The sequence below is a fragment of the Leptonychotes weddellii genome, chromosome 15, assembly GCF_054177405.1.
Source record: "Leptonychotes weddellii isolate Sample4059 chromosome 15, ASM5417740v2, whole genome shotgun sequence".
NCBI classification, from domain to species: domain Eukaryota; kingdom Metazoa; phylum Chordata; class Mammalia; order Carnivora; family Phocidae; genus Leptonychotes; species Leptonychotes weddellii.
Window position 1 is genome coordinate 43,083,299 of NC_138383.1, and position 27,049 is coordinate 43,110,347.

The window sequence follows — 27,049 nt, forward strand, 5'->3', positions numbered from 1 at the left end:
ATAGTCACACTGTTATGCGGTCAATCTCAAATCTTCCCAAACTGAAACTGTACACATTACACAGTTAACTCCCCATCCTCTCTCCCCCAGCACCAGCAGCCACCCTTCTTTCTATCTCTATGGTTTTGATGGCTCTAGGTACCTCATATAAGTGGAACCATGCAGTATTTGTCCTTTTGTGACTGGCTTATTTCACTCAGAAGAACGTCCTCAAGGTTCATCCATGTGGTAGCGTGTGTCCTTTCTAAGGCTGAATAATACTCCATTGTACCTATCCACAATCCGATTTGTACATTCGAGGAGTTCTTTTTCGGACCCTGAATTTTTTATAGCGTTTCTGTTTTTGTTTCACACATGGGATGTCTTCTGTTAATCTTGCCCAGAACAGTAGGTTGCTTTTATCCCCAAATCTTGTCCCTGTCTAAGTACTTTCCTCCAGGTTTCTTTGTTTTGTGGGTATTGCTTGATCTCTCTCTGTGTGCTAGAGACTTTATCAGAAAAGTAGTGGTCCTTGACTGTTGCTCTCATGTAAGTGTGGGACTCACCAAAGCCGACTGGTGGCTCCTGGCTCGCGTGTGAGGTTTGCGACTGTGGTCTTCACTGTAGAGTGCAAAAAAAAACCAACAACAAGAGAGGAATGTTATTTTATGGAGAAGAAAGGGGAAGTTTGGAGGAGTTGTTTTGAACAAAAGTCCGTTGGAGAAAAAGCAAGAGTTCAGGGTGACCACAGTTTCTTTCTCATTGTCTGAATTGCAGGGATAGTCTGTTTCTTATAGGAGATGCTGTGTCCATCTTTCCCTGCTGGGGCCTGTAAGGGGCAATTCTTCCCTGAGGATTCCTCTGAGGTCTGTAATTGACAACTTTTCCTGCAATTGACATTGGGCAATAGGCTCCCCCTTCCAGCCTCCCATTCTCTCTCTCCTACTCCATTTTAGTGAGAGTTCCCTTTATTAATTTTCACAATCGTTTGCTGATAAATGCTCTCTTAACTAAAGGAAGCTTGCTTTGGTTTTGAGTTTGCTGAGAATTTGCTTTTAAATCTAGAAGTAAGAATGATGCCCAGTACCACCCTGTCCAGAGACTCCCATTTTACTCCCTAGGCTTCAGTAGACTCGAGTGGCCTTGTAGACGGATTTCCAAGCCAGTCCTGTTTTTAACCACCTTCTTTCTTACCTCCTAAAGTGCCTCGCGCCACCCATTTCCTGAGCCTTTGGGAAATTTTACACTAAAATCAGGTGGGATATTTGCTCTTCCCCACTGCTGGCTTGGGATTTAGTTTTGTTAGGTCTGTTAACGTTAATTACCTCTGGTCTATCTGCTTATTAGATGCCAGAATTTTATTTCCTTTCCTCTTTCCTTTTTTGCTCACCAGTGAACACCTTTAGGGAAAAAAAGCAATCTCTTTTTTCTTTGGTCTTAGTGGGACTTCAAGAGGGAATGAAAGTAAGTCCGTGTGTTCAGCCTGCTTTCTTTACCTCGAAGTCTCAGAGCTCTTTATACATTAAAATATTAGCCTTTATCCATCACAGGGGTTCCGGATCATCCTTTTTAAATATTTAAATCTTTCTTTTTTTGCAGTTTTTTATTTTACTATATAGAATGATAGCTTTTTTTCTATGTGGATGGCCATTTGTTTATCATTTACTTAGCACTCTGTGTCCAAGTACTTGGTAGACCCAGGCATAAACAGGAATTTAGGAGATGTCTGACCTAGTCGTCCGCTGACTTATGGTCTGCTTCTTTGCCACAACCCTGCTCACGTGCAGAAAAATGAGAAAGTTCCGTCCTGTATGCTATACCACAGGAGGGGCTCCTACTAGAGCTGTCATCGTGATGGATTACAATTTTTCCATCTCGACGTTTTTCGTTATTTGATTTTATTTGTTGATTTTCTAGAGTTGTTGAGGCAAACTGTTGCAAATAATTAGTATTTTTTGCTTCTTTCCAATATGTATACCTCTTGTACTTTTTTTTATTGCATTCATGAAAGTCCAGAAAATGTTGAATACTACTGTTGATGTTGGATATTCTTGTCTCGCTTTTCCGTTCACAGTAGTATCCCACCTTTGAATATATTTTTGTGTTGTTTCCTAGTAAATACTCTCTCAAGTTAAAGGAAGTTTAGTTCTGTTCTGAGTTTACCGAGATTTTTTTTTTTTTAATCCGGAAATAGGTAAGAATTATTATCAAAATTCTTTTTGGCATTTATTGAGCAATGCATAAGGTGTTTTCTCTTTCAACCCATTTATGTAATTAACATAAATGTGTATTACATCATGTAGCAGATTTCCTCATGGGAGAAACATTCTTTTATTCCTGGGGGCAAAATCCCAACTTAGTCTAGTACATGGTATGTAATGTGGTATATTACTTCTGGGGGAAAATCGCTACTTAATTATGGTCATTCTTTTATACGAAGCATATTTTTTTTAATTTATTTTTGTTGTTTTTATAGTTTTTTAAAATTTAAATTCACTTTAGCGAACATATACTGTATTACTAGTTTCGGGGGTAGAATTTAGTGATTCATCAGTTGCATATAGCACCCAGTTGAAGCATATTCTTTATACTCTAAAGGGACATTTGGCTTCTTGTTGTTGCCTGGCTTGGGTATAAATGAATTTCTTTGTTAATAAGACCTGGCTTTTTGTTAAGATGTCAGCAAGCACAACGGGGCGCCTGGGTGGCTCAGTCATTAAAGCGTCTGCCTTCGGCTCGGGTCATGATCCCAGAGTCCTGGGATCGGGCTCCACGTCGGGCTCCCTGCTCTGCGGGAGGCCTGCTTCTCCCTCTCCCACTCCCCCTGCTTGTGTTCCCTCTCTCGCTGTGTCTCTCTGTCAAATAAATAAAATCTTTTAAAAAAAAGATGTCAGCAAGCACTGAAACCCTGTATCATTTATACACGGTCCAAAAATGCAATAGGTATTTTTCTGCCTTCTCCAGTAGGGTTGGTGACAATTTTTAGCCAGAAGGAACATATTATACTCTGGGATACAGGACAGATCCATACAAGACTCTGACACTCCTTCTGTAAATGAGAACTCAGAGCGTTCTGAAATTTTGTTGGCTTGAAGTTGGGAAACCTCTCATTTAGAAGTTGAAATTCTCATGTTCCCCAGAAGTGGAGGCTTAAATTTTCCTTGGGACTGAATGCTCTTTTCCTTTGATCAAAGTCCTCTGCAAGGACCTTTTAGTTCCACACATGTAAAGCAGGCGCCCTACTCGTTCTCAAGGGAACCTTGTGAATGGCCCCGAGCTGCCCTCTGTGGGCGCTGGAGGGTGTCCTTCACTGTGTGGCCGGTTGATTTGTGGAATTCTGAGTGAGGTGTGTTGAAATCTCTTACTCTGGTTATAGTTTTTGTCAAAATCTTTGGTTTCAGGGCGCCTGGGTGGCTCAGTCCGTTAAGCGTCTGCCTTCAGCTCAGGTCATGATCTCAGGGTCCTGGGATCAAGCCCCGCGTTGGGTTCCCTGCTCAGCAAGTTGTCTGCTTCTCCCTCTCCCCCTGGCTTCGGCTCTCCCCCCACCGCTCGCTCTCTCTCTGTCAAAGAAATAAATAAATCTTTAAAAAAAAAATCTTTGGTTTCTAAGAGTTTTTATGTTAGATATTAAGGATTCATAGCTCTTGTATCTTCTTAATATGCGTACCTTTTATTTCAGTTAAACCTTCTGACCTAAACGTTTTCATTTTATGATGCTAATACACTGTTCCCATTTCTGCTTAGCTTTTATTTGCATGATATATTTTTATAATTCCTTTATTTTTTTATTCACATCCTTTAAGTATATTTCTTACAGTTTAGCTTTATCTATAATTTGAAAATTCTTCTAATAGAGACATTCAGCCCATCCACATTTTCTTTTTTTTTTTTTTTAAAGATTTTATTTATTTGGGAGAGAGAGAATGAGAGAGAGCGAGCACATGAGAGGGGGGAGGGTCAGAGGGAGAAGCAGACTCCCCGCTGAGCAGGGAGCCCGATGCGGGACTCAATCCCGGGACTCCGGGATCATGACCTGAGCCGAAGGCAGTCGCTTAACCAACTGAGCCACCCAGGCGCCCAGCCCATCCACATTTTCTTGTGGCTTTTTAGTATGCATTTACTCTCATTCTTATTATCTTATGTTTTTAGTATACTTTTCTTACTAGTTTTCTTTTTCCTGATTTGCAGCCACCTAACCATGAGTGTCATAAGGCATGTGGGTTGAAAAGGTGGAAAAGGCCTGAGGATCTGAGTAGCATATTCTGATAATCGTGTGAAAACTAAAGCTAAAATCAGTGCTAATCAAATTTGAGTAGAATACATAGACCTTTTCCCATCAAAATCAAAGTTTTCCAATGCAGGGCTAGAAAAAGCCAGTTGAATTAATGAGGAACGGGTCAGTGAGGCCCACCGGGTCCAACGTCAGAGCTGGAATCTGAGCGAGGGGCCAGGCAGACAGGTGACTAGCCCTGCGAGCTGTCCAATGCCAGCGCTGTGCCCAGAGTTAGAGGGACTCAGAAGACCGGGGAGAAGGCAGGCCATACAGCAACCTGGGAGGGTTCTGGTGATAAGAAAGGTCATAAGAAAGGTGAGGACAGAATGGTCAGATGTGGCCCCGCCTGACGATGTCAGATTTCCGCTCACACAAGCACTGGGTGGGGATGAGCTGCCTCTGCGAGATGGGGGGTGGAGCCCCCAAGGCTCTGGGGTTCCCCAGGACAAAACAGTAGCAACAGCACAGCCAAGCAGAACTACCAAACAGTGGTTTAAAGGAATCACTGGAAACTTCTCACTCACACTGGGGAAGTTACCTAGCAATTTGCTAAGTAGAACAGATTATTCTTGAAAGGACTCTTAATTACACAGGGAGGATCCATCGTTGTCAAATGAAATCCACTTAGCTGCTTTTATCCGTGTTTGTGGGAAGATGGGCAGGGATCTGTCCCTTCTGCTCTGTTGTTCCCGTCATCCTTGATCTCTTTTTCTTTTTCTTGGGGTAAAACAGATTGTGAAATTTACCATTTTAATCATTTTGAAGTGTACAGCTCCGTGGCCTTTAGCACATTCACGTCCACATTGTCGTGTAGCTGTTACCCGGTCCATCGGTCCATCCGCAGAACTGTTTATCTTCCCCCAACGGAATCCCTATACAATTAAGCACTAATTCCAAGCCCCCCCCCCGCCCCGCCCCTGATAAGCTGTGTTCCACTTCCTGTCTCCATGCATTTGCCTCCTAGAGGTACCTCAAGGAAGTGGAGTCATCCAGCCTTCGTTCTTCTGTGTCTGGTTTATGTCTCCTTACGTAATGTCCTCAAGTTCATCCGTGTGTCTCCCATTTTGCTTTTGCAGCCATCCTTCTTCCTCTGGGTGAACTCGCAGCAGGGACGCTGCGGCCACGGCTCTGGGGGGGACCCTTGCCATGGTGTCTTCAAAACCTTGAACAGCTCCGTATGACTGAATTAGACCCGTTTCTTTTTTTTTTTTTTTAAAGATTTTATTTATTTATTTTGACAGAGAGAGACACAGCGAGAGAGGGAACACAAGTGGGGGGAGCGGGAGAGGGAGAAGCAGGCTTCCCGCCGAGCAGAGAGCCCAATGGGGGACTCGATCCCAGGACCCTGGGATCATGACCTGAGCCGAAGGTAGACGCTTAACGACTGAGCCACCCAGGCACCCCGAATTAGACCCGTTTCTGTCGCCTGTGTGGGAGGTCAGCTTTTTTCTAACGCAAATATTTTAGCTGTTTGGTTTCTCCTCCCTTTTCTCAGAGGCAGGGAAGGTAGTCCACACCCCATCCCCCCCGGTATCGCCACTACCTCCTGGAAACTGGGAGGGTCAGTCAATCCTCCTTGTCACTGAGGAAGAGGAAAGTGTTTTGGTCACCAAGAATTTGGGCTCTAGAGCTCTGTAAGTCAAAAAGGTCTGTGTTGAAGAACTAGAGGCGGAGGGTAACAGATCGGGGGAGGGTTGGCGTGGGGGCTGGGCGTGGGTTTGGGAGGGCGAGCAGAGATACGCATGCCCCTGAGGCCACTGCTCAGAGACCTGGCTGCAAGGTGCACACGGTAGCCCAGAATCCCAAGCGGAGGGCTCAGCTCGGCAACCCTGCAGACTGAGGGATCCACGTCCTGCCTGTTCCAACCTGCTGAATTCCTTTCTTTTTTTTTAAGATTTTATTTATTCACTTGAGAGAGAGAGAGAAAGTGTGTGTGCACGCACTGAATGGGGGAGAGGGGCGGTGGGAGAAGCAGGCTCCCCGCTGAGCAGGGAGCCCGCCTTGGGGCTTCGATCCCAGGGCCGCGAGATCATGACCTGAGCCGAAGGCAGACGCTTAACACACTGAGCCACCAGGGCGCCCCAACCTGCCGAATTCCTACAAAATTCAGGAGAAAATGAGGGGGGGGCTTTTAGAGACAGCATTAGGGTTCCAGTTAAGGGCTCTTGACTTAAGTTAGCTGAGTCTTCTGGTTTTACAGGCTCATTTGAAGGAAACATCTGTATTCAGACATTGCCAATGCACACATTTTTTTATATGTATAGAAATGGTAGATGTCCGGCCAGCTTCAGGAAGTAAAAGTGTGATTTTCAAAATAAATTATTATAAGAATGTTTCCTCCTGCTGTGGACTGAGGTGGATTTAAAGTGCCTTTGTCGGGGTGCCTGAGTGGCTCAGTCGAGCGTCTGCATTCGGCTCAGGTCATGATCCCAGGGTCCTGGGATGGAGCCCCGCATCAGGCTCCCTGCTAGGCGGGAAGCCTGCTTCTCCCTCTCCCAATCCCCCTGTTTGTGTTCCCTCTCTCGCTGTGTCTCTCTCTGTCAAATAAATAAATGAAATCTTCAAAAAATAAATAAATAAAATAAAGTGCCTTTGTCCTTTCTCCTCCCTGTGGATCCTTTGTCCTGCCAGAGGGCCTCCCTAGATCAAATGTGTCAGCAGCTGTTATCTAGCCGGCACCATCCAACACCAAAAGCCATTATCTTGCCATCATTAAGAGAGACAGGCCTTGATGTTTGCCGCTGATCCCTCTCGATCCCCCAGGACAACATGTAAGTCTATTTAGATAATAATAGTCCCAAGTGAATCTGCACTGAGTATTTTTTTTTCCGTTCTCTTATTCATGAAATGTTCATCTGGGAGAAAGAAATAGTCTAGCCCCAGAAGCTGATCGTTTTAGAGACTGAATTCAGTCTTTTCTGGGAGTGAGAAGTGAAAATAGGGTTGAAGATTGTCTTGCATAAATTAAACTTGGTCATGGAACAAAATTCCTTAGAACAAATTGCTTCATTACTACGTCTTATGTTTTTAGTAAGCACATCCAAAAATACAGAAGTGCTTTTCCCCTTAAAAAAAAAAAAAGTGTTTCCTTACTAAAAATACTCTATTTGGAGTACTAGAACATCAGGGTGTGGATAAAATCATGTTGCTCTATGAAACTTTGTGGGCACTCTTATGAATGTGGAGGGAGGTAGTCACCTGCATGTTGTGAGTTGGGAGGAGTATAAGGTGGGAGAACCTCTCTGAGGGCAACTCGGCAGAATGCATGATAATTTATTCTGTGTGTGTGTGTAGTATAATAACAAAAGACTTAAAGAGAACTAAGAACATAAGACATCGTATCCAACTTAAAGAGACTGTCGTATCCATCCGACAGACCCCTATATAGCCTTTTGAGAAGAGAATGGAGGGTTAATGGTGATGAAAAGTGAGCTCTTTACTGAAGAATTATCATATAGCAGACATTTTTATAAGGGCTTTTCATATTATTTGTGCAATTAATCTTGACTACAATCCTATAAGGTATTCCATATCCATTTTAAGGATCCAGAGGAGCACCTGGGTGGCTCAGTCGGTTAAGCGTCTGCCTTTGGCTCAGGTCGTGATCCCAGGAGTCCTGGGATCGAGCCCCGCTTTGGGTTTCCTGCTCAGCAGGGAGTCTTCTTCTCCCTCTCCTCTTCTGTCTTTCCCCTGCCCACTCATGCTCGCTCTCTCACTTTCTCTGTCAAATAAATAAATAAAATCTTTTTTGAAAAAGGATACAGAAACTAAGGCACAAAGAAGTTCAGTAATTGCTCACAGTCATCAACTAGTAAGTGATGGGGCTTCTGGTTTCAGAAGCCAATCTCTTGGTCTCTACACTATCAGTGTTTCTCCACATATAGTGAAAGGACCTATCACTATAGATCTCAGTAAGTGGGAAAAAATCAGGGCACAGAAGTGTGCAGAACATGCCACCATTTGCATAAAAAGAGGGGAAATGTATGTGCATGTTTGTGTAAGTGCAGCACACTGCTGTCCAATAGAACTTTCTGCGATGCTGAGAATGTTCTAGATCTGCACTGTCCGGTACAGTAGCCACTAGCCAAAAGTGGCCAATGTGACTGAGAAACTGAATTCTAAACTTTATTCAGTTCTAACTAACTTGGCCATTTGTGGCTAGTGACTATTGTATTGGACAATGCAAAATAGGATATACATGGATGCAAAGGAAGCTGGTAAGAGATCATTTAATCTTGTTGTTTTCAAACTCTACCTTAGCCAAACCTTCTGCAGAAAACTTTAATTGGAAGAGCAGGTCCCATAGCTGATCATTTAAAAACCACTGATACAACCTAACCGGTTCATTTGAAAGATGAATAATCTAGAAGCCAGAAAGTCGACTCATTTGCCTAAAGTCGTAGTCAGGTAGCTGCTTTAGTGACAGAGGAAGATCCAGGCTGGCCAAAATTTGGATTTGTTCTTTAGAGTCATGTACATTTTGGTTTGCCAAGGCTCATCCAGTCCGATAACCAGCTCAAGAAAAGAAAATAAACTTTTGTCCCCAATATTCCCAGAACTCCCTGGGAATCCTGTGCATGACTTGTTCATTTTCCACAGCCCAGACCACCTCCTGTCAGGCCTCCTCCACATCCCAGACTCACCTCTTGTCTTGCCCTGCCTGCTCCACTGTATGTAGCGAACCATTCAGGACCAGGGACCAGACTTCATTATGTGTGTCTGTCCCTCCTCCATGAACATTTGCTGGCTATAATTATAGACTTAAGAGCAATAGCTTGGGCTCTTTTTCCAGTCTAGAGTTGACCCATTAATGCAGATGGTTCATAAGAAAGTCTTTTAACATTTCCTTGGTGACTGGTGCATTTAGAGAAAGCTCTCAGCCAGGAGAAGGATGGGCTTTAGGGGTCTAACAAATTACTGAGCCTGAAAAGTGAGCAATTCTGGGATGAATGGAACTAGCAAGTAACCATTACCTTTTTAAGAAAAAGTAAGCCAAAAAGACAAGTGAAATTAACAACGAGGTACTCAACTCAACAGAAGGAAAAGAGGGGAAGAAGATTCCAGAAAAGTGTTTCTCCAAAGATCTGGAATATGATGATCTGGGCCTGGGGATAGAACATGGCAGAGAATCATTTGGGAACCAAGTTGAGGGGTAGAGAGAAGATCAAGATCTGCTCACAGAAGTTGTAGAAGAACCCAAGTCCCCGTGCTGAGCCGCTGCCTTTCATCTTCCTCTGACAGTGGAAGGGCCAGGTGTGGACCCAGCTAGATGGCTCAGGAAGTGTCAGGCAGCAGGGCGCTTGCAGTGAAACTAGACCACGTGTCCCCATGCCAAGGCCGGAGAACTTCAAGAAGGACTCGCCAAGTGTTTGCTTAAGGGAAAAAGCAGGAAGCAAAGGAGGAAGCAAGAAAGATGTAGTTCCAACCACTGCCCTCATGTCAACATCCTTTCGATTCTGTCTCCAGAGAGAGGTTGTACTAGATCTGCCTACATATCTCTGAGGACACAGCAGCCCTTTTGTCATTAGAAAACTCTCCTTGGCAGAGGATATTCCTGTGAGGGGTTGTCCCTTGTAACTTACTCATTTGGCCCTCACCACGTAAAGCAAACCACAGTCCTTCCTAGACTTGCTCCTTTGATCTCCTCTTGTCCAGGTCTCAAACCCTCAATTCCTTCAATAGGGAGGATGAAGAATGGGAAGAAATCATTTAAAAAGTCAATTATCCCTCTAAATATAATTCTATTCCAAGTAAATTCCCACAGGATTTCTTTGGTCTTGAATGTAAAATAGTTAAAAACTCACCCAGAAGAATAAACAAGTAAGAACCGCCCAAGAAAGTTTCCAGAAAGTCATAATGAAGGTGTGTTTGCCCGACCTGATTGGAAATATACTATGAAGCTCTAGTAGATAAGGCCCTATTTCATAACCCATTTTCACCCATCATAGGTATTCCAGAATGGATCACACAAACAGTGGAAACAGACCTGACCTGGTTCCCATGGCCCATGTTTAAGATTATTAAAGACATTTAGTTGACCAGATTGAGTAGGGTCACATTTTTTTAAATCTTTAAGAGGCAAGCAGAAGTTTTCAGACTTGATTTGGGAGATGATTAGCCATCTAAAATTAAGTCACGAAATAAGCGATTAAAGCAGTAAGATGAATAGGATCAGAAGAGGAGAGAAGTTCCAAGGAACCCCAAAGTGACTTACTTGAGGAACAAAATGTTGGTTTCCATTCTCTCCTTTGCAGCAGTTATGAAAGAAGTAAATAAAGTCAGATGTTCTGAGTTCTCTGTAGCTATATAACTACTCCCAAAACTTAGTGGATTACAATACAACAGTGTTCATTTTGTTCACACGTCTGCAGTTTAGGCCTGACCCCTCTCTGTTCCTCCATGTGTGGGGCCTCCAATGGCTAGAGACTGGAACAGTTGGGGGTTGGTCAGTCTCTCTCCAGAAGGCCTCTCTGTACTTGGCTGGCCTGAGTTTCCACATACTTCAGGAGCCTCAGAACTCCCAGAGAGTGTTCCAAGAGCACTCAGTAGAAGTTCAAGGCTTCTTATGACCCACCCTGCAAGTCCCAAATGTCACTTCCTCCACATTCAAGCAAATTATTAAGGCCAGCCCAGATTCAAGAAGAGGAGACTTAGACTCCACCTCTCAGCTGGAAGATTTCAGAGAATCTGTAGCTGCCTTAAATCTGTCACATAAGGAAGAAAAAACTTAAGGTCTCTAGCCTGCCTTTCTAGCAAGTTCTTTTTTTTTTAATCTTTTTTTTAATTATTATGCTATGTTAATCACCATACATTACATCATTAGTTTTTGATGTAGTGTTCCATGATTCATTGTTTGCGTATAACACCCAGTGCTCCATGCAGAACGTGCCTTCTTTAATACCCATCACCAGGCTAACCCATCCTCCCACCCCCCCTCCCCTCTAGAACCCTCAGTTTGTTTTTCAGAGTCCATCGTCTCTCATGGTTCATCTCCCCCTTAATTGCATTTTCCAACCCTCATCTACAGCCACGTCTTTAATCTTCTTCCTCAACATTATTGGGAAAAAAACAAAAAAACCTATTTTTTCAGGATCTCCTCAGCCTAAAAACATATAATTAATAGGGCTCTTACACATTCATTACCTTGGAATTGACATTGGCCTATATTGTCTGTAAGTGATGTCATTAATATTTTTAATAACATATATTATTTTTCCTAATTATAAAAGTAATACATGGTCATTGTAGAAAAATTGGAAAACAAAAAAAGAAGATGAAGAATTAAGTTAAAATGTCATGTCACTTAATTTGGTTTCCTGTTCCTGGCCTGTTGAAAATCTTTTTTGGATTTTGACTCTATCCCTTTGTTATTCTCTGTTCCTTCCAGACTATCTCAAAGTCAGTGATAATGGAGACAAGTATAGGACCAGTCCTCTAGATTTACATTTACCTAATAATTACTGAGAAACGTCAAGTATCTAGAACAAATGGCATATAGCAGACCCATAAAAACCCAGAACATCAGAGTCTTCCCATGAGCTTCACAGGAATGCCCACAGATTAGAAAACTGAGTTTAGATTGTTTTTTGTTTGTTTTTCAGTATGGAACACGTCACAATTTTGTGTGTCATCCGTGCTCAAGGACCATGCTAATCTCTGTCGTTCCAATTTTAGTATATGTCCTGCCAAAGTAAGCACTATAGATGGTTTTGAAAAATGTTTATGAAAAGCAAAAACAAGTTTGCTTAGCTTAATTGATAGACAACTAGGATATTTCCATTTCCCCGTTCTGAACAGTAATGCTGTAGCAAACATTTTTGTGGGTGTGTCTTTGGGCAGATGCATGACTATTTTCTCTAGAATAGATACCTACATGTGAAATTACTTGGTCAAATCACATTTTTATTTTTTAAAAATATGTTTCCAGTTGCCCTCCTAAAAGCCTGCGCCAATTTATATTCCCATCAGCCAATATAAGAATGCCCATTTTGGGGTTCCTGGATGGCTCAGTCAGCTAAGCATCTGATTCTTGATTTCAGCTCAGGTCATGATCTTAGGATCGTGGGATCGAGCCCTGCATCAGGCTCCACACTGGGCATGGAACCTGCTTAAGAGTCTCTCTTCCTCTCCCTCTGCCCCTCCCCCCTCTCATTCTCTCTTGTTCTCTCTCTCCCTCTCTAAAAAAAGAAACAAAAACAAACAAAAAAAACCCCACAGGAATATCCATTTCCCACATCTTCATTAACTCTGTGAATTAAAAATCTTTTTAACTTTTGCCAACTTGATGAGTGAAAATAGTTCACTATTTTTTTTTCTGGTGAGACTGAACACCTTTTCAAATGTTTCTGACTCTGTTTCCTCTTCAGTGCATTACTGATTCATTCCTCTGCCAGTTTTTCCCTGACTTGTTATCTCTTATTCATTATAAGAATATATTCCGGATATTAGTAGTTTGTTATATATGTATACATATTGTTTTTCATTTTGTTATACAGAAATTTAATTTTATGTAATCCGTTTTCTCCATCCTTTTATCCTTCTTGCGTTTTATGCCTTATATGGCTTTCTTTCCCTCAAGAGTATAAAGCTATTTATCTAGATTCTAATAATGTCTAACTTTGGCTTTTAAATTTAGCCATCTGGAGCTTATCTCCAGACACCTAATGTCTGAGAGAAGGGAAACTCAGGAGGAGACACCCATGGTCGGCAGCCCTCTGCTTGGGAATGGCTTCCATGTCACGGTGTAGCGAGCTGGAGTTGGGAACGGAGCGTGGCAGACCCACGGGGCTGAGGGAGGCAGCCATCAATGGCAGCTGAGACAGTGGCATTCTAGGGCACTGGGGCATCAGAAAGGAAAAAGCTGTGCAGAGAAGGGGTCCAGGCGGTCTGTATGTGAGTCACCCTGTGTCCGCGACCATTAGCTATGCTGTCCATGTGGGGGGCCAGACTACTGGAGGTTTACCAGATAGCCTGAGATGGAAACAGAGATACTAGAATCGGATGGGTGTAGACATCTACCCAACACAGGGAATAAACCCCAAACCCATGCACAGGGAAGGAAGTGTAGGCTGCATCCATTGAGATTTCACATGGACCCACTTACGTGTGCATATGCTTTATATTGTTTTTCAGCAAATCTTCAAAATAAGCTTGGTCCTCCCAGGGCACTTCCTGCGCATGCTGAACCTTAGTGAGAAATGAACTTCTTTTGTCCTCTATGATCTATACATTATTAGCCCCCTTCCCCTCCACACACACACACAAAAACTGGGTCTGATTCTACAGCTGTGACAATAAAAACGTCTCAAAAAAGAGTCTCAGAGAAGTCCCAGGAATGAGGTATATTTAGGTCTCGGTGTGTCTAGACATCTAGTGCCTGCAGCAGTGAAGACTGTATTTTCTTTTTTAGTATTTAACTGACTTATAGTTGGCATACAATATTAGTTTCAGATGTATGACAGTGATTCAACATTTAGATTGTTTGTATGTATTACTAAATGCTCACCATTTAAGTGTGTCACCGTCTATCACCATACAAAATTATTATAATATTATTGACTGTATTCCCTGTGCTATACTTTTCATCCCCGTGACGTATTTATTTTATAACTGGAAGTTTGTACCTTTTTTTTTTAAGGATTTTCTTTATTTTTTTTGAAAGCAAGAGAGCGAGCGAGCACGAGTAAGGGTGAGGAGCAAGAGGGAGAGGGAGAAGCAGACTCCCCGCTGAGCAGGGAGCCCGACTCGGGGCTCGATCCCAGGACCCTGAGATCATGGCCTGAGCCGAAGGCAGATGCCCAACCGACTGAGCAACCCAAGCGCCCCAGAAGTTTGTACCTTTTAATCCTCTTTACCTATTTGCCCATCTCCCCACCCCTTCCCCAGTGGCCAGCCACCAGTTTATTCTCTATATTTATTAGTCTGTTTCTGGTTTCTTGTTTGTTTGTTCATACGTTTTGTTTTTTATATTCCACGTGGTACGTGTCTTTCTCTGACTTGCTTCACTTAGCATAACACCCTCTAGGTTCTTACATGTCACAAACAGCAAGATTTCATTCTTTTTTATGGCTGAGTAATATTCGTGTGCATGTGCACACGTGTGTGTGTGTGCGTGTGTATCACATCTCCTTTACCCATTCATCTATCATTGGACACATAGGTCGCTTCCATATCTTGGTTATTGTAAATAATGCTGCAATAAGCATGGGAATGCATACATATTTTCAGATTGGTGTTTTTATTTTCTTTGGCAAATACCCAGAGGTGGAATTACTGGATCATATGGTATTTCTATTCTAAATTTTTTGAGGGACCTCCCTACTGTTTTTTATAGTGGCCGCATTCCCCATTTACATTCCCACCAACAGTGCATGAGTGTTCCCTTTTCTGCACATCCTCGCCAATGCTTACTATTTCTTGTCTCTTTTATACTAGCCATTCTGACTGGTGTGAGGTGATACCTCTTTTTTGATATGCGTTTCCCTGATGATGAGTGATGTTGAGCGTCTTTTCCTGTGTCTGCCATCCATTTGTATGTTTTCATGCCTTTTTGAGAAAAATGCCTGTTCATGTCCTCTGCCCATTTTTTAAAAAATTTTTAAATTATTTATTTAGTTATTTGAGAGAGAGAGCGAGAGAGAAAGCACAAACGGGGGTAGGGGAGGGGAAGAGGGAGAAGGAGAAGCAAGCTCCCCACTGAGCCCAACAATTCGGGACTCGATCCCAGGCCGAAGTCAGACGCTTAACTGACTGAGCCCCCAAGGCACCCTCTCTGCCCACTTTTTTAATTGAATTGCTTGTTTTTGTTTCGTTTTGTGGTTATTGAGTTATATGAGTTCTTTATATACTTTGGATATTCACCACTTATCATATATGTCATTTGCAAACACCTTCTCCCATTCAGCAGGTTGCCTTCTCGTTTTGTTGATTTCCTTCTCTGTGCAAAACCTTTTTAGCTTGACGTAGTCCCAGTAGTTTATTTTTACTTTTGTTGCCCTTGCCAAAGGAGACAGATCCAAAAAAAAAATATTGCCAAGACTGATGTTGAAGAATTTACTGCCTTGTTTCTTTTAGGAGTTATATGGTTTCAAGTCTCACGTTTAGGTCTTTAATCCATTTTGAGTTTATTGTTGTGTGTGGTGTAAGCAAGTGGTCCAGTTTCATTCTTTTGCATGTAGTTGTCCAGTTTTCCCAGCACCATTTATTGAAGAGACTGTCTTCCTCATTGTATGTTCTCACCTCCTTTGTTGTAAATTAATCGACCATCTAAGCATGGGTTTATTTCTGGGCTCTTTATTCTGTTCCATTGATCTATATGTCTGTTTTTGTGGCAGTACCATACTGTTTTGACTACTACAGGTCTGTAGAATATCTTGAAACCTGGGATTGTGATGCCTCCATCCTTGTTCCTCCTTCTCAAGATTACTTTGGCTGTTCAGGGTCTCTTGTGGTTCCATACAAATGTTAGGATCATTTGTTCTAGTTCTGTGAAAAATACTATTGGTATATTAATAGGGACTGCATTGAATCTGTAGATTTTTTGGGGGGGTGCGGAGTATGAACATTTTAACAATATTAATTCTTCCACTCTGTGAGCATGGTTTTCATTTCCATTTATCTGTGTCATCTTCGGTTACTTTCATCAGTGTCATAGTTTTTAGGATATAGGTTTTTCAGTTCCTTGGTTAAATTTATTCCTAGTTATTTTATTCTTTTTGATGCAAGTATAAATGGGATTGTTAATTTCACTTTTTGCTAGTTCATTATTAGTGTATAGAAATGCAGCAGATTTCTGTATATTAATTTTGTATCCTGTGACTTTACAGAATTCATTTATCAGTTCTAATAGTTTTTCTTTTTTTTTTTATGAAGTCTTTCAGGTTTTCTATCTCTAGTATCATATCATCTGCAAAAAGTGAGTTTTACTTCTTCCTTACCAATCTGGATGCCTTTTATGTCTTTCTCTTGTCTGATTGCTGTGGCTAGGACTTCTAGTACCCTGTTGAATGAAAATGGTGAGAGTGAACATCCTTGTTCTGTTCCTGATCTTAGAGGAAAAGCTTTCAGCTTCTTACCATTTAGTTAGCTGTGCATTTGTTGTATATGGCCTTTATTTTGTTGAGGTGTGTTCCCTCTAAGCCCACTTTGTTGAGAGTTTTTATCGTGAATGAATGTTGATTTTTCTGCATCTGTTGAGATGATCATATGATTTTTACCCTTCATTTCGTTAAGGTGGTACATCATGTTGATTGATTTGCAGATATTGAACCTTCTAATAAATCCCACTTGATTGTGGTGAATGGTCCTTTTAAGGTATTTAAGGCTAAATATGGTTTAGTAATATGTTTTTTTAACTTTTATTTTTGAAGTATAGTTGACGTACAGTTAGTTTCAGGTATAGCACATAGTGCTTCAACAATTCTGTACCTTACGCAGTACTCACCACGCTAGGTGTAGTTACCATCTGTCACCGTACAATGTTATTACAATATTATTGACTGGATTCCCTATGCTGTACTTTCTGGCACTTACTTATTTTATAATTGGAAGTTTGTACCTCCTAATCCCCGTCACCTATTTTGCCCATCCCCCCCACACTCTCTCCTCTGGCAACTATGACCTCATTCTCTGTATTTAGGAGTCTCTTTCTATTTTCTTGTTGTTGTTTGTTTTGCTTTTTATTTTATTTTTTTAAGATTTTTATTCACTCATTCATTCATTCATTTATTTATTTATTTTAAAGAGAGAGAGTAGGGGAGGGGCAGAGGGAGAGGCAGAGAGAGAATCTCAGACAGACTCCATGCTGAGTGTGGAGCCTGACACAGGGCTTGATCTCATGACCCTGAGATCACGACCTGAGCCAAAACCAAGAGTCTGACGCTTAACCCACTCAGCCACCCAGGTGCCCTGTTTTGCTTTTTAGATTCCACATACACATGAAATCATATGGTATTTGTCTTTTTCTGGGTTTGCTCATATTTTGTTGAGGATTTTTGCATCTATGTTTATCAGGGATATTGACTTATAATTTTCTTTTCTGTAGTGTCTTTGTCTGGTTTTGGTATCAGGGTAATACTGGCCACATGAAATGCATTTGGAAGCATTCCTTCCTCTTCAAATTTCTGGAATGGTTTGGGAAGAATAGGTATTAACTCTTAAGTGTTTCATAGAGGGGCGACTGGGTGGTGCAGTAGGTTAAGCATCCAACTCTTGGTTTCGGCTCAGGTAGGGATCTCATGGTGGTGAGATCGAGCCCCACATCGGCTCCATGCTCAGCCATAGTCTGCTTGAGATTCTCTCTCTCTCCCACTGCCCCATCCCCAATTCGTGGGCATTGACGGTCTCTCTCTCTCTCTCTCAAATAAATAAATAAATCTTTAAAAAAAAAATAAATAAATGGTTCATAGAACTTACCTGTGAACTGGGGCACCTGGGTGGCTCAGTCGTTAAGCGTCTGCCTTCGGCTCAGGTCATGATCCCATGATCAGGTCCTGGGATCGAGCCCCGCATCGGGCTCCCTGTTCCGCGGGAAGCCTGCTTCTCCCTCCCCCATTCCCCCTGCTTGTATTCCCTCTCTCACTGTGTCTCTCTCTGTCAAAGAACTTACCTGTGAAGCCATCCTGTCCTGGACTTCTGTTTGTTGGTAGTGGGGTTTTTTGTTTTTTTTTTTAATTACTGATTCAGTTTCATTACTCATAATTAGTCTGTTCAGACTTTCTATTTCTTTCTGACTCAGTTTTGGAAGATTGTATGTTTCTAGGAATTTATCTGTTTCTCCTTTGTTGGCATATAATTTTTCATAGTAGTTTTTTTTAATTCTTTGTTTTTGTGGGGTTGGTTGTAATTTCTCTTTCATTTCTGATTTTATTCCTCTTTTTTCTTGATGCATCTCATTAAAGATTTACCAATTTTGTTTTATCTTTTCAAAGAACTAGCTCTTAGTTCATTGATCTTTTCTATTTTTCTATGTCTCCATTTTATTTATTTCCTCTCTAATCTTTATTATTTCTTTCCTTCCACCAACTTTGGGCTTTGTTTGTTCTCCTTTTTCTAGTTTCTAATTCGACGTAAGGTTAGATTGTTCATGTGAAATTTTTCTTGTTTCTTGAAGTAGACCCGTATTGCTATACACTGCCCTATTACAACTGCTTTTGCCACATCCCCAAAATTTTGAACCATTTTGTTTCCATTTTCACTTGTTTCCAGGTATTTTTTTTTTTTAATTTTATCTTTGAGTTCCTCATTAAGTCTCAGTTTCCTGTAGCCCTTGGGCTCTCCCAGATTTAAGTCCCACTGATGTTTAAAGCCAGACGTTATGGGAGTTCATCTTACCAGGGTGGTGGGGGGCTACCTGATGTGGCCCTTGATCCCCTCACTCCTCAGAGAGGATCTCCATGCCTGTGACATGCCCCCCACTTGTAGGTCCCTGCACTGGAGGGTTGGTTCCCGACCATGTCTCTGCCCCTCCTGCCCTTCTCCATGTGGCTTTTCTTTCCATCTTCAGCTGGGGAAGAGCTGTTCTGTTGGTTTTTGGGTCATTTTCAGAGGGAGGTGCTCTGGGTGTAGTCTGCAGCCTTGGTGTGTCCACTGAGGATTCTACTCTACCGTCTTCCTAGACCAACAGACTACATTTTCTTATCGGTCTCCTGACTTCTTCCCGGAAGCTTTGGGGTTTCTCTCTTTTTAACTTTTTTTTAGACTTTTGAGTTTAGTGTACACAGAGTCAACCCATTCACAACCCATTCACAGAAATCTAATGGAGGAAGCTAGAGAGCCTCAGAAAAGATGAAGTGGTGGGATTGAGGTCAGACAACTATAGAATCCAGCTGCAGCCTCCGCGGAATTGAGCACGGGACCCATTTCAGCGTGCACTCTGCAGCTTCTCTCTCCAGCCCTTGATGTTTTCACCAAGCCCTGGTGTTTCCAGGCAACAAAAGGCAAATGGAATGAACCTTCTAGAAGCAAGTGCTGTAGATTGCTGGGTTTTGCTTTGCTTTTGTCCCTCCATGTTATTTACGAGTGCTACCTCCACATTCACCCCTGTAAAGCTTTATTTGTCTACAGTCTCAGCCACTCGAGGGAATATTCTTGGATAGTCGCTGAAGTTAGCTTAGCTTCTCATGTAAATACTCTTCAGCGTATTCACTTTTCTCAAATGACTTTTGCTGCACTGAAGACAAAATTCCATATCTTACAAAATTTTCTTCTATAGAAACTTAACCTGTTTTGGAGGTGCTTGGAATTTACCATATATATATATATCTATATATATCTGATACCATGTACCATATATGTGTATATGTGAGACTTCCTTTCCCCAGATTTCTTTTCCACTCAGAAATATCTCTAACGTATTTATATCCCAGAGAAAGTTAAAGATAATTTGCAGCGAGTAATTACCATTTCCCTTGGGGAAATAATCAGCAAGAAGTTTCTTTTTTGCTGTTTTTCCCCTCGGTAACTCTTTTTTTTTTTTTTTTTAAAGATTTTATTTATTTATTTATTTGAGAGAGAGAGAGGGAGAGAGAGAGAAACAGCATGAGAGGGGGGAGGGTCAGAGGGAGAAGCAGGCTCCCCGCCGAGCCGGGAGCCCGATGCGGGACTCGATCCCAGGACTCCGGGATCATGACCTGAGCCGAAGGCAGTCGCTTAACCAACTGAGCCACCCAGGCGCCCCCCCTCGGTAACTCTTATAGGACATAAAATCCAAAAAGTTCGCTCTCTTTTTTAACAGCCACAGTGCAGTCCCTTAAGAGGATCAGTCCCATCTTTCTTTTCTGTTTTCCTTCTTCCCGCCCACCCTCCCTTTCTTACTGAGATAGAACATGCAAGTGTACCATTCCGTGAAATTTCATAACACGAAGGTACCCATGCAGTTAACATCCAGGCCTAGAAACACAGCATTGCTAGCACCCCCAGAATCCTGTCTGCTCCTGGCCCGTTACTAACTTCCAGTTAAAGATAACAATTATCCTACTCGATTTTATTCAGGAGTAAATAACAAGGAAAATAACTGACGATATGCCTTGTAGAATGCCTTGTTGATCATTTTCTGTTTTTCCTCTTATTCTTTTGATGAACCCCCTAAGAATTCAGCTGAATGATAATTGGGAGAAGGAAGATATTAACTAACACCCCTTGGGGGTGTTTGTATTATTAGCCTCTGTTTTTGTCCTAAGTTAGAGGTTCATCTGTGAGCATTGAGGACTATAACCCACAAGCTCAGCAAGAGCCACCTCCCCCCATCCAAGGCCAAGCCAATCCTGATCATCCCTAACCAAAAATAAAAGTTTTCACCCACATTTTAGGGGTAGGACCTGGAATTAGTCCTCGCTTGGTTCCTGGGGTTCCTAGGATTGGCCAGCTAGCCATGCCCAAGAAACTGTTGTCTTTCGCCTGTTACCCAGTGCATTGGTCCAGTCCACATGAGCCCCTTTCTGCCGTGGCTACCTCGTCCTCCCTCGCAGGTGGCCACAACCGTACTGTGTCTTAGCCCATTTCGCTGGGACCCACACACCCTGCCTCAAAGTGTGGCACCCCACATCAGCTAACTCCTCATGCACTAAGTTATATCATACAGCTCACAAAAAGATACCTCAATGAGCAGAAATGAACTGCTTTTGTATTAACCATCGCTACAAAGCTACCACTGAGATGTGTATAGTCCTTTGCATCCTCTTACTTGAGGTATCATAAACGTACGCATGTTTTCAGTTGTTCAACCAGCTGTGTTGACTTGGGGGTTGTTGATACTCTTGTCGTTCCAATGGAATTAGGATTTCAAATGACATTCAGGGAACTAGAATTGAGATGTTCCACTTTATCCTAAGAAGGGTAAAGTTTTTACTTGATAGCCACATGTTCTCGGAATGAGTATAATGCTGCAGATCACAGCTGGTTGTCATCCATCTCTTCCAGTGTCAGAAGAACTCCAAGTCTTAAACATGGTGGCTGTGGGTTACATGAAAGAAGCATTTCCTGACCTGGATGTTGGATTTGATAACCTGCCTAGATTTGGAATTTCCATAATTCCCCCCTTTTTTTTTAAGATAGGGCACTGCTCCTATTTCTTGTGTAGTGTTGGTGTGGTCTTGCTGCTGAAGTGCCAGGGTGTGCTTTACAGTGTGCTTCACGTTTTCTGGAAAGGCCCGCGAGCTGCCATCTGTCTAGAAGCTTCCGGGCTGTCTGAACTCTCCTGATGTTGTGAGTCGTTTAGACTGATTTTTTTCAACCAGATTTTATAGTCTCAACCTGTTGCTCATTTATACTTATAGATCAGAAGCTGCTCCTGTGGGGACGCCTGGGTGGCTCGGTCAGTTAAGCATCTGCCTTCAGCTCAGGTCATGATTTCAGTGTCTTGGGATCGAGCCCCACGTCGGGATCTCTGCTCAGCGGCAAACCTGCTTCTCCCTCTTCCTCTCCCTCTGTGCTCTCTCGCTCTCAGTCTCAAATAAATAAATAAAATCTTTAACTCCAAAACTGCTCCTAGGTGACACTCAGTTAGCTGAAATACTGGGCACTTTCTTGGTTTTGTGAGACTGATGGCCTCGTCACCCCTTTGGGTCTGTCTGGCCTCTCAGAATGCTTCTGAAGATCGTGCAGATGAAGGAAAATGGCATTTTGTATCATTAAAAAAAAAAGGTACAGGAGATAAGTGGGTAAAATGTTCTCACGTTTTAGGAAATGAAAGATTTCTCAAAACTTAAAAACTTTAGGCATGAAGTAAATTTGTGAAGGAAGGCAGAGGAGGAGGAAGAAAGAAAAGAAAGAAAAAAAAAGGAAGGAAGGACAGCAAACATGATGTGCTTTGCTGTCGGGCAGAACTGCAATTTGCCCCTAACTCTGGCCTCAGTGATATTTCTTCCTGCTTTGGCTTCCTCATCTGTGAAATGGGTACAGCGCTACTTACGATGTATTGTCATTCTGAGAATTAAATAAGGAACTGCCCAGCACCAGGCACATTGTAGACACTCAGTGAATTTTACCACCCTCACTGCCCCCATTTTTGGAGCTTGATATGTCCCGGCACTCATATTTCAGGGACTTACATCCTGGTCATTCATTGAATGTTTGGCTTTCTATTTAAAATGTGGCCTTTCTGACGGAAACACCACTGCTTCCGGCCTCAGTTTCCTTTGACGATGAAATGAGCTGTACATCGACGTTGCCTTTCGGAGCGAACACTGCCAGGTGTGGTGCGTGCTTGTCCCGTTTTCACAGATGCCCTAGTGCTGAGCATGAACAATAACCATCAGCAAGCGGTCCCTGGAAAGAAAGTCCGGCTTTCCTTCTGCCAGGTCACAGGTACCGTGAGAGATGGGTTGGGAGACAGGGTCTCAGACGACCTCTACATGCCAAAGAAAGGGGACTCCGTGTCGACAAGCACTGGTTTTCCGAAGGCTGGCCCAGCCCCGCTCCTTGCGCCCACTTCCCAGGGTCCGATGAGCCGATGAGCATCTGGTTCTAGTGCCTGAGACTTCAAGTGAACCGGACAGGGCATGGCCCCCGCCTGTGTCTTTCCTCTTCTTTTTTAACATGCAGACCTCTTGAGAAAATATAAAATTACAGTGTTTCCCATTTCTGAAGCAGCATCCAGGCCCCATCAGGTAGCTCCAGAGTCTCCAGGGAGACTTTTTGAAGCCAAGAATGCAAATGATCAGCTTACCAGGAGGCCCAGCTCGTGCACATTCAGCCCGAAAACGGAGACGGGGCATTCTCAGACTTTTATGTAACACGGATGCTTAGCAGCTCTTAAAATCTGGTTGTGCTTGAGTCATGAAAACCAGAACGAAAAGGCATTATTATGGTTGTGTGTTGCTCTCAGCCAGAGATCCTTCCCCCAGGTAGACGTAATTGCAAAGCAGGCTGGAGAATCCGACATTTCTGAAAGGCAGCGCTTTGTGGGGGACGTTCTAGGGTCCACCTGGGTCACCCTGGACTCTGGCTAGAAAACAGAAGAGGTTTGCTAGAAAGGGCCACAGGGTGGGGACTTGGCCTGCCGGAGTGTCCGTCATCCAGGTACACCGTGTGTGACGTGTGGACACCACCTCCTCCATGTCTTTCCTATAAAACGAGCCATTTGACCTACCTCATCGCTAGAGGCCATCTAGGTTTTTAAGATCTTGGTTTGTCTTGGTCTACCTGTTGTTAATTGGGGTCATACGTCATGACGATCATGATGAGGATTCCTCCTTGACCAGATGAATCTGGGAAATGCTGGGACATAGAAAGCTAATTGAGGGCACCTGGGTGGCTCAGTCGGTTAAGCGACTGCCTTCGGCTCAGGTCATGGTCCTGGAGTCCCAGGATCGAGTCCTGCATCGGGCTCCCTGCTCAGCGGGGAGTCTGCTTCTCCCTCTGACCCTCCCTCCTCTCATGTGCTCTCTCTCTCATTCTCTCTCTCTCAAATAAATAAATCTTTAAAAAAGAAAGAAAGCTAATTGAGTGGGTGGATTTGAGAATAAGATGTCTCAGAGCTTTTCACGTACCACCGCGTAGGCAGAAATTCCCCAGGGTTGGGAGCCCTTAAGGCTTTTTTTCATGCGATTCTGTGAGTGGATTTGGGTGACACCGGGTCATTGCTGGTACCAGAATTAAATGGACTCCCGGCAGTCTTGGGTGGTTTCTCATCCGGCCTTCCTGCAAACCCAGAGGTGGATACCCATCTTCCCATAGTCTTGTTCGTATTCTCTGCCCTTGCACAGTTTGGAGATTAATGCTGCTTTTCCCCCCCTACAGAACATTGATATCACCAATTTCAGCAGCAGCTGGAGTGATGGCTTGGCCTTTTGTGCTCTCCTTCATACCTACCTGCCTGCCCACATCCCATATCAGGAGCTGAACAGTCAGGAGAAAGTAAGTCACCTGCCCAGTCACCCCTGGTTATCCTCTAGAACATGCAAGGGGAATTCCTATAATACTGTACATCCAGATGGGGTGGTGTTTATAGACTCCTAGTGGAAATCAGGATATTGGTACCAGGCAGACATAGCTACTGAGTGTATGACAAGGCTGTAGGATCCCACCCTCAGTAAATACTTCTCAGTTGCCCTGGTGGCCTGGAAAAATGGAGTGAAGACCAGTTTACTGTGACTGTTACCCATTTTTTGAGAGAAAGCCTTGATGAAATTTTACCTTCGTGGCTTTAAGACCTTGGCCAGCATTTTCAGTCTTTTCTAAAAGAACCAGAAGCACCAAGAAAAGGATCTCGCTGCTCAGATAAGCTTGGGAAACTATATATTATGTCACATTCTTAGAGATTCACAGTGCTCATTAGCACAGTAAAGACTTCAGGAACATGAAAGAAACCTTGTGTGACTCTGTTTAACCCTACATATATCAGATCCACAGAATTTTTTAATACAATTACCTACAAGAGTTGGCAAATTTTCCTGTTAAGGGCCAAATAGTGGACTTTGTGGGTCCACAGGTCTCTGTCACAGCTACTCATCTACCATGATAGTGCCCAAGTGGCCCGAGACAAAACGGATGGGCATGCTATGTTCCAAAAAAACTTTATTTACACAAAGAGGCTGTGGGCCCGATTTGGTCTGAGGGCTATAGTTTGCCAAACCCTGACCTAGAACATCCTACAAAATCATATTCCACAGAGCGTACTTTGGAAAATGCTGTTCTGGGCCCTGCGCTCATTCTCTCCACAAGTATTACTTGCCAAGCATCGTGCACAGTAATAAAGACAACAGTGAACAAAGTAGACCTGTTCTTTGCCCTCTAAAGTAGGGAGACAGGTCCATAAGTGAGTAAACCTGTAACAGGTAATGTTATAAATAAATAAATTGCAGAAGAGCTATGAGAGAAACCTCATGCCATGGGAGTGAACAGGTTTCCTAATTTAGATCAGGAAGGCTGAGAAGGCTTCTCTGAGAGGCGATACTCTTCAGAACGAACCAGGAGCCAGTAATACAAAGAGCTAGGGGGAGCTTTCCAGAGCAAGGGAGCAGCCTGACCAAGAAAACACCTGGGTGTGGTCGGGGAACGTGGAGGAGGGCCCACTGGCCAGAGTGCAGTGAGCGGGGAAGAGTGGCTTGTGATAGTCCTGGGGGCCAGACGGGGCCAGACCCTGCAGGCCTTCCACAGAGGGCTCTGGAAAGAAATCTGCCTCTTGCTCTAAACTCAGTGGGAAGTCATTGAAGGATTCTAAATGGTGGAGACACACGATTCGTGTTTCTGAAAGATCTTTCTCGCTGTTATGTGAGAAAAAGAACTGGAAAAGGAACAAGAATGGGTGAGGCGCTACCAGATGGGAGGCCCCTGCAGTCATCAACGTGAGGGCTTAGCGTCCCTGACTCCAGCCATTAGCTGCGGCAGGGGCGGTAGCATCGTGGATAGAAAGATGGAGATAGATTCAGAATAGGTCTTAGATGTAGAATCCGCTGGACTTAGTAACTGGTTGGTTGTGGGGGAGGACACGAGGAAGGAGAGGCATGTCTAGCCTGACAGGTCATTTTCCAAGATGGGGAAGGAATAGAAATGCTGGAAAGTTCTGTTTTGATTATAAAGCCCAGTGCATGGTCATGGCACTGATGGTGATAATAACTGAACAGAGTGATTTAATTTTCTGCAGTGTTAGTCAGGGTTCTCCAGAGAAACAGAAGTAATAGGGTGTGTGTGTGTGTGTGTGTGTGTGTGTGCAAGGAAGTTGAATGCCACGGTTTGGATCTGAAGGCAGTTTGCTGGCAGAATTCCCTCTTCTTCGAGGGAGATCAGGCTTTTTCTATTAAGGCCTAATGCTATGGTGGGTGATGTGCTGTACCCAGAGTCTGCCGATTTAAATGTTAATCTCATCTTAAAAATACCTTCACAGAAACATCTGGAATAATGTTTGGCCAAACATTTGGTACCATGACCTAGCCACGTCAATACATAGAATTAACCATCACAGAGCATATAAAAATCTCAAGACGGAAAATTTGTGCGTTGGTAGTCCGTGAAGCAGGCTGGACAGGAGCATTAAACATTTGGAAAACAAAACCAGAAAAGCTATTCTGTTCTTAATCATGTTAAGTGGGAGATGTTCCTAAAGTATGTAGCATGCAATGTCAGGCAGGTGGTTGGATAATAAATGTGGAATTCAGAGGGGAGATCAGAGCTGGAAGGCAGATTCGGGAGTCACCAGGGAGTAGGTAAGGGCTGCCTAAGTGAATCAAAATGATGGAAAAGTTCTACATTTGCGCTATCCAACATGGTAGCCACTAGTCCATTGGGCCGTTAATGAATGTGGCTTTCAATGATTGGAAAATTGAATTATTAATCTTAATTACTTTTGATTTAAACAGCCACGTGTCAGGTGTAGCTACTGCCTCCAGCAGGGCGGATATAGATGGTATTTAAAGCCACGAGAGTGGAGATCACCTCGGTCGTAGGTCCTAAGGGAAGCTCTGAAGAGAAACTCGTCTGTATCCACTCTGCTCCCAGCGTTTCACTTCTGATACTTCTGTAAACAGATGGCGGGTTTTGCCCATACCGGGCAGTTCTGCAATACCAGCTGGGTATTCTCAAGTGTGACTCAGTTCTGACACTGTCCGCCTGGAACGAGCATCAGGTCCCACAGGTTAAGGGCTCGGTCCCACAAGACCGTGCCCTTCACTTCAGACCCCGGTGACCATGTAGTTGTCACCTTGCTTCTGACTGACCGACTAAACCGGAGGTTCCCATGGCCCCTTCCTTAGGTTTAATTAATTTGCTAGAGAGGCTCCCAGAACTCAGGAAAACAGTACTTACTAGGTTACCAGTTTATTACAAAGGATATTGAAGGACACTAATGACCAGCCAGATGAG

General features: G+C 43.2%; 1 protein-coding gene and 1 non-coding gene across 2 annotated transcripts in view; one reads left to right on the top strand and one right to left on the bottom strand.

Annotated features, from left to right (window-relative positions):
- LOC102744764 (cytospin-B) overlaps positions 1-27,049 on the top strand; it is a 75,886-nt gene that overhangs the window by 35,688 nt on the left and 13,149 nt on the right. Inside the window, exon 6 of the mRNA XM_081805940.1 lies at positions 23,990-24,106. Within this exon, the coding sequence (XP_081662066.1) occupies positions 23,990-24,106 (117 nt within the window). The remainder of the gene's footprint in view (positions 1-23,989; positions 24,107-27,049) is intronic.
- LOC115944122 (U6 spliceosomal RNA) lies at positions 11,849-11,950 on the bottom strand. The gene has a single exon (XR_004078699.1). It is a non-coding gene; the product is annotated as a U6 spliceosomal RNA (small nuclear RNA).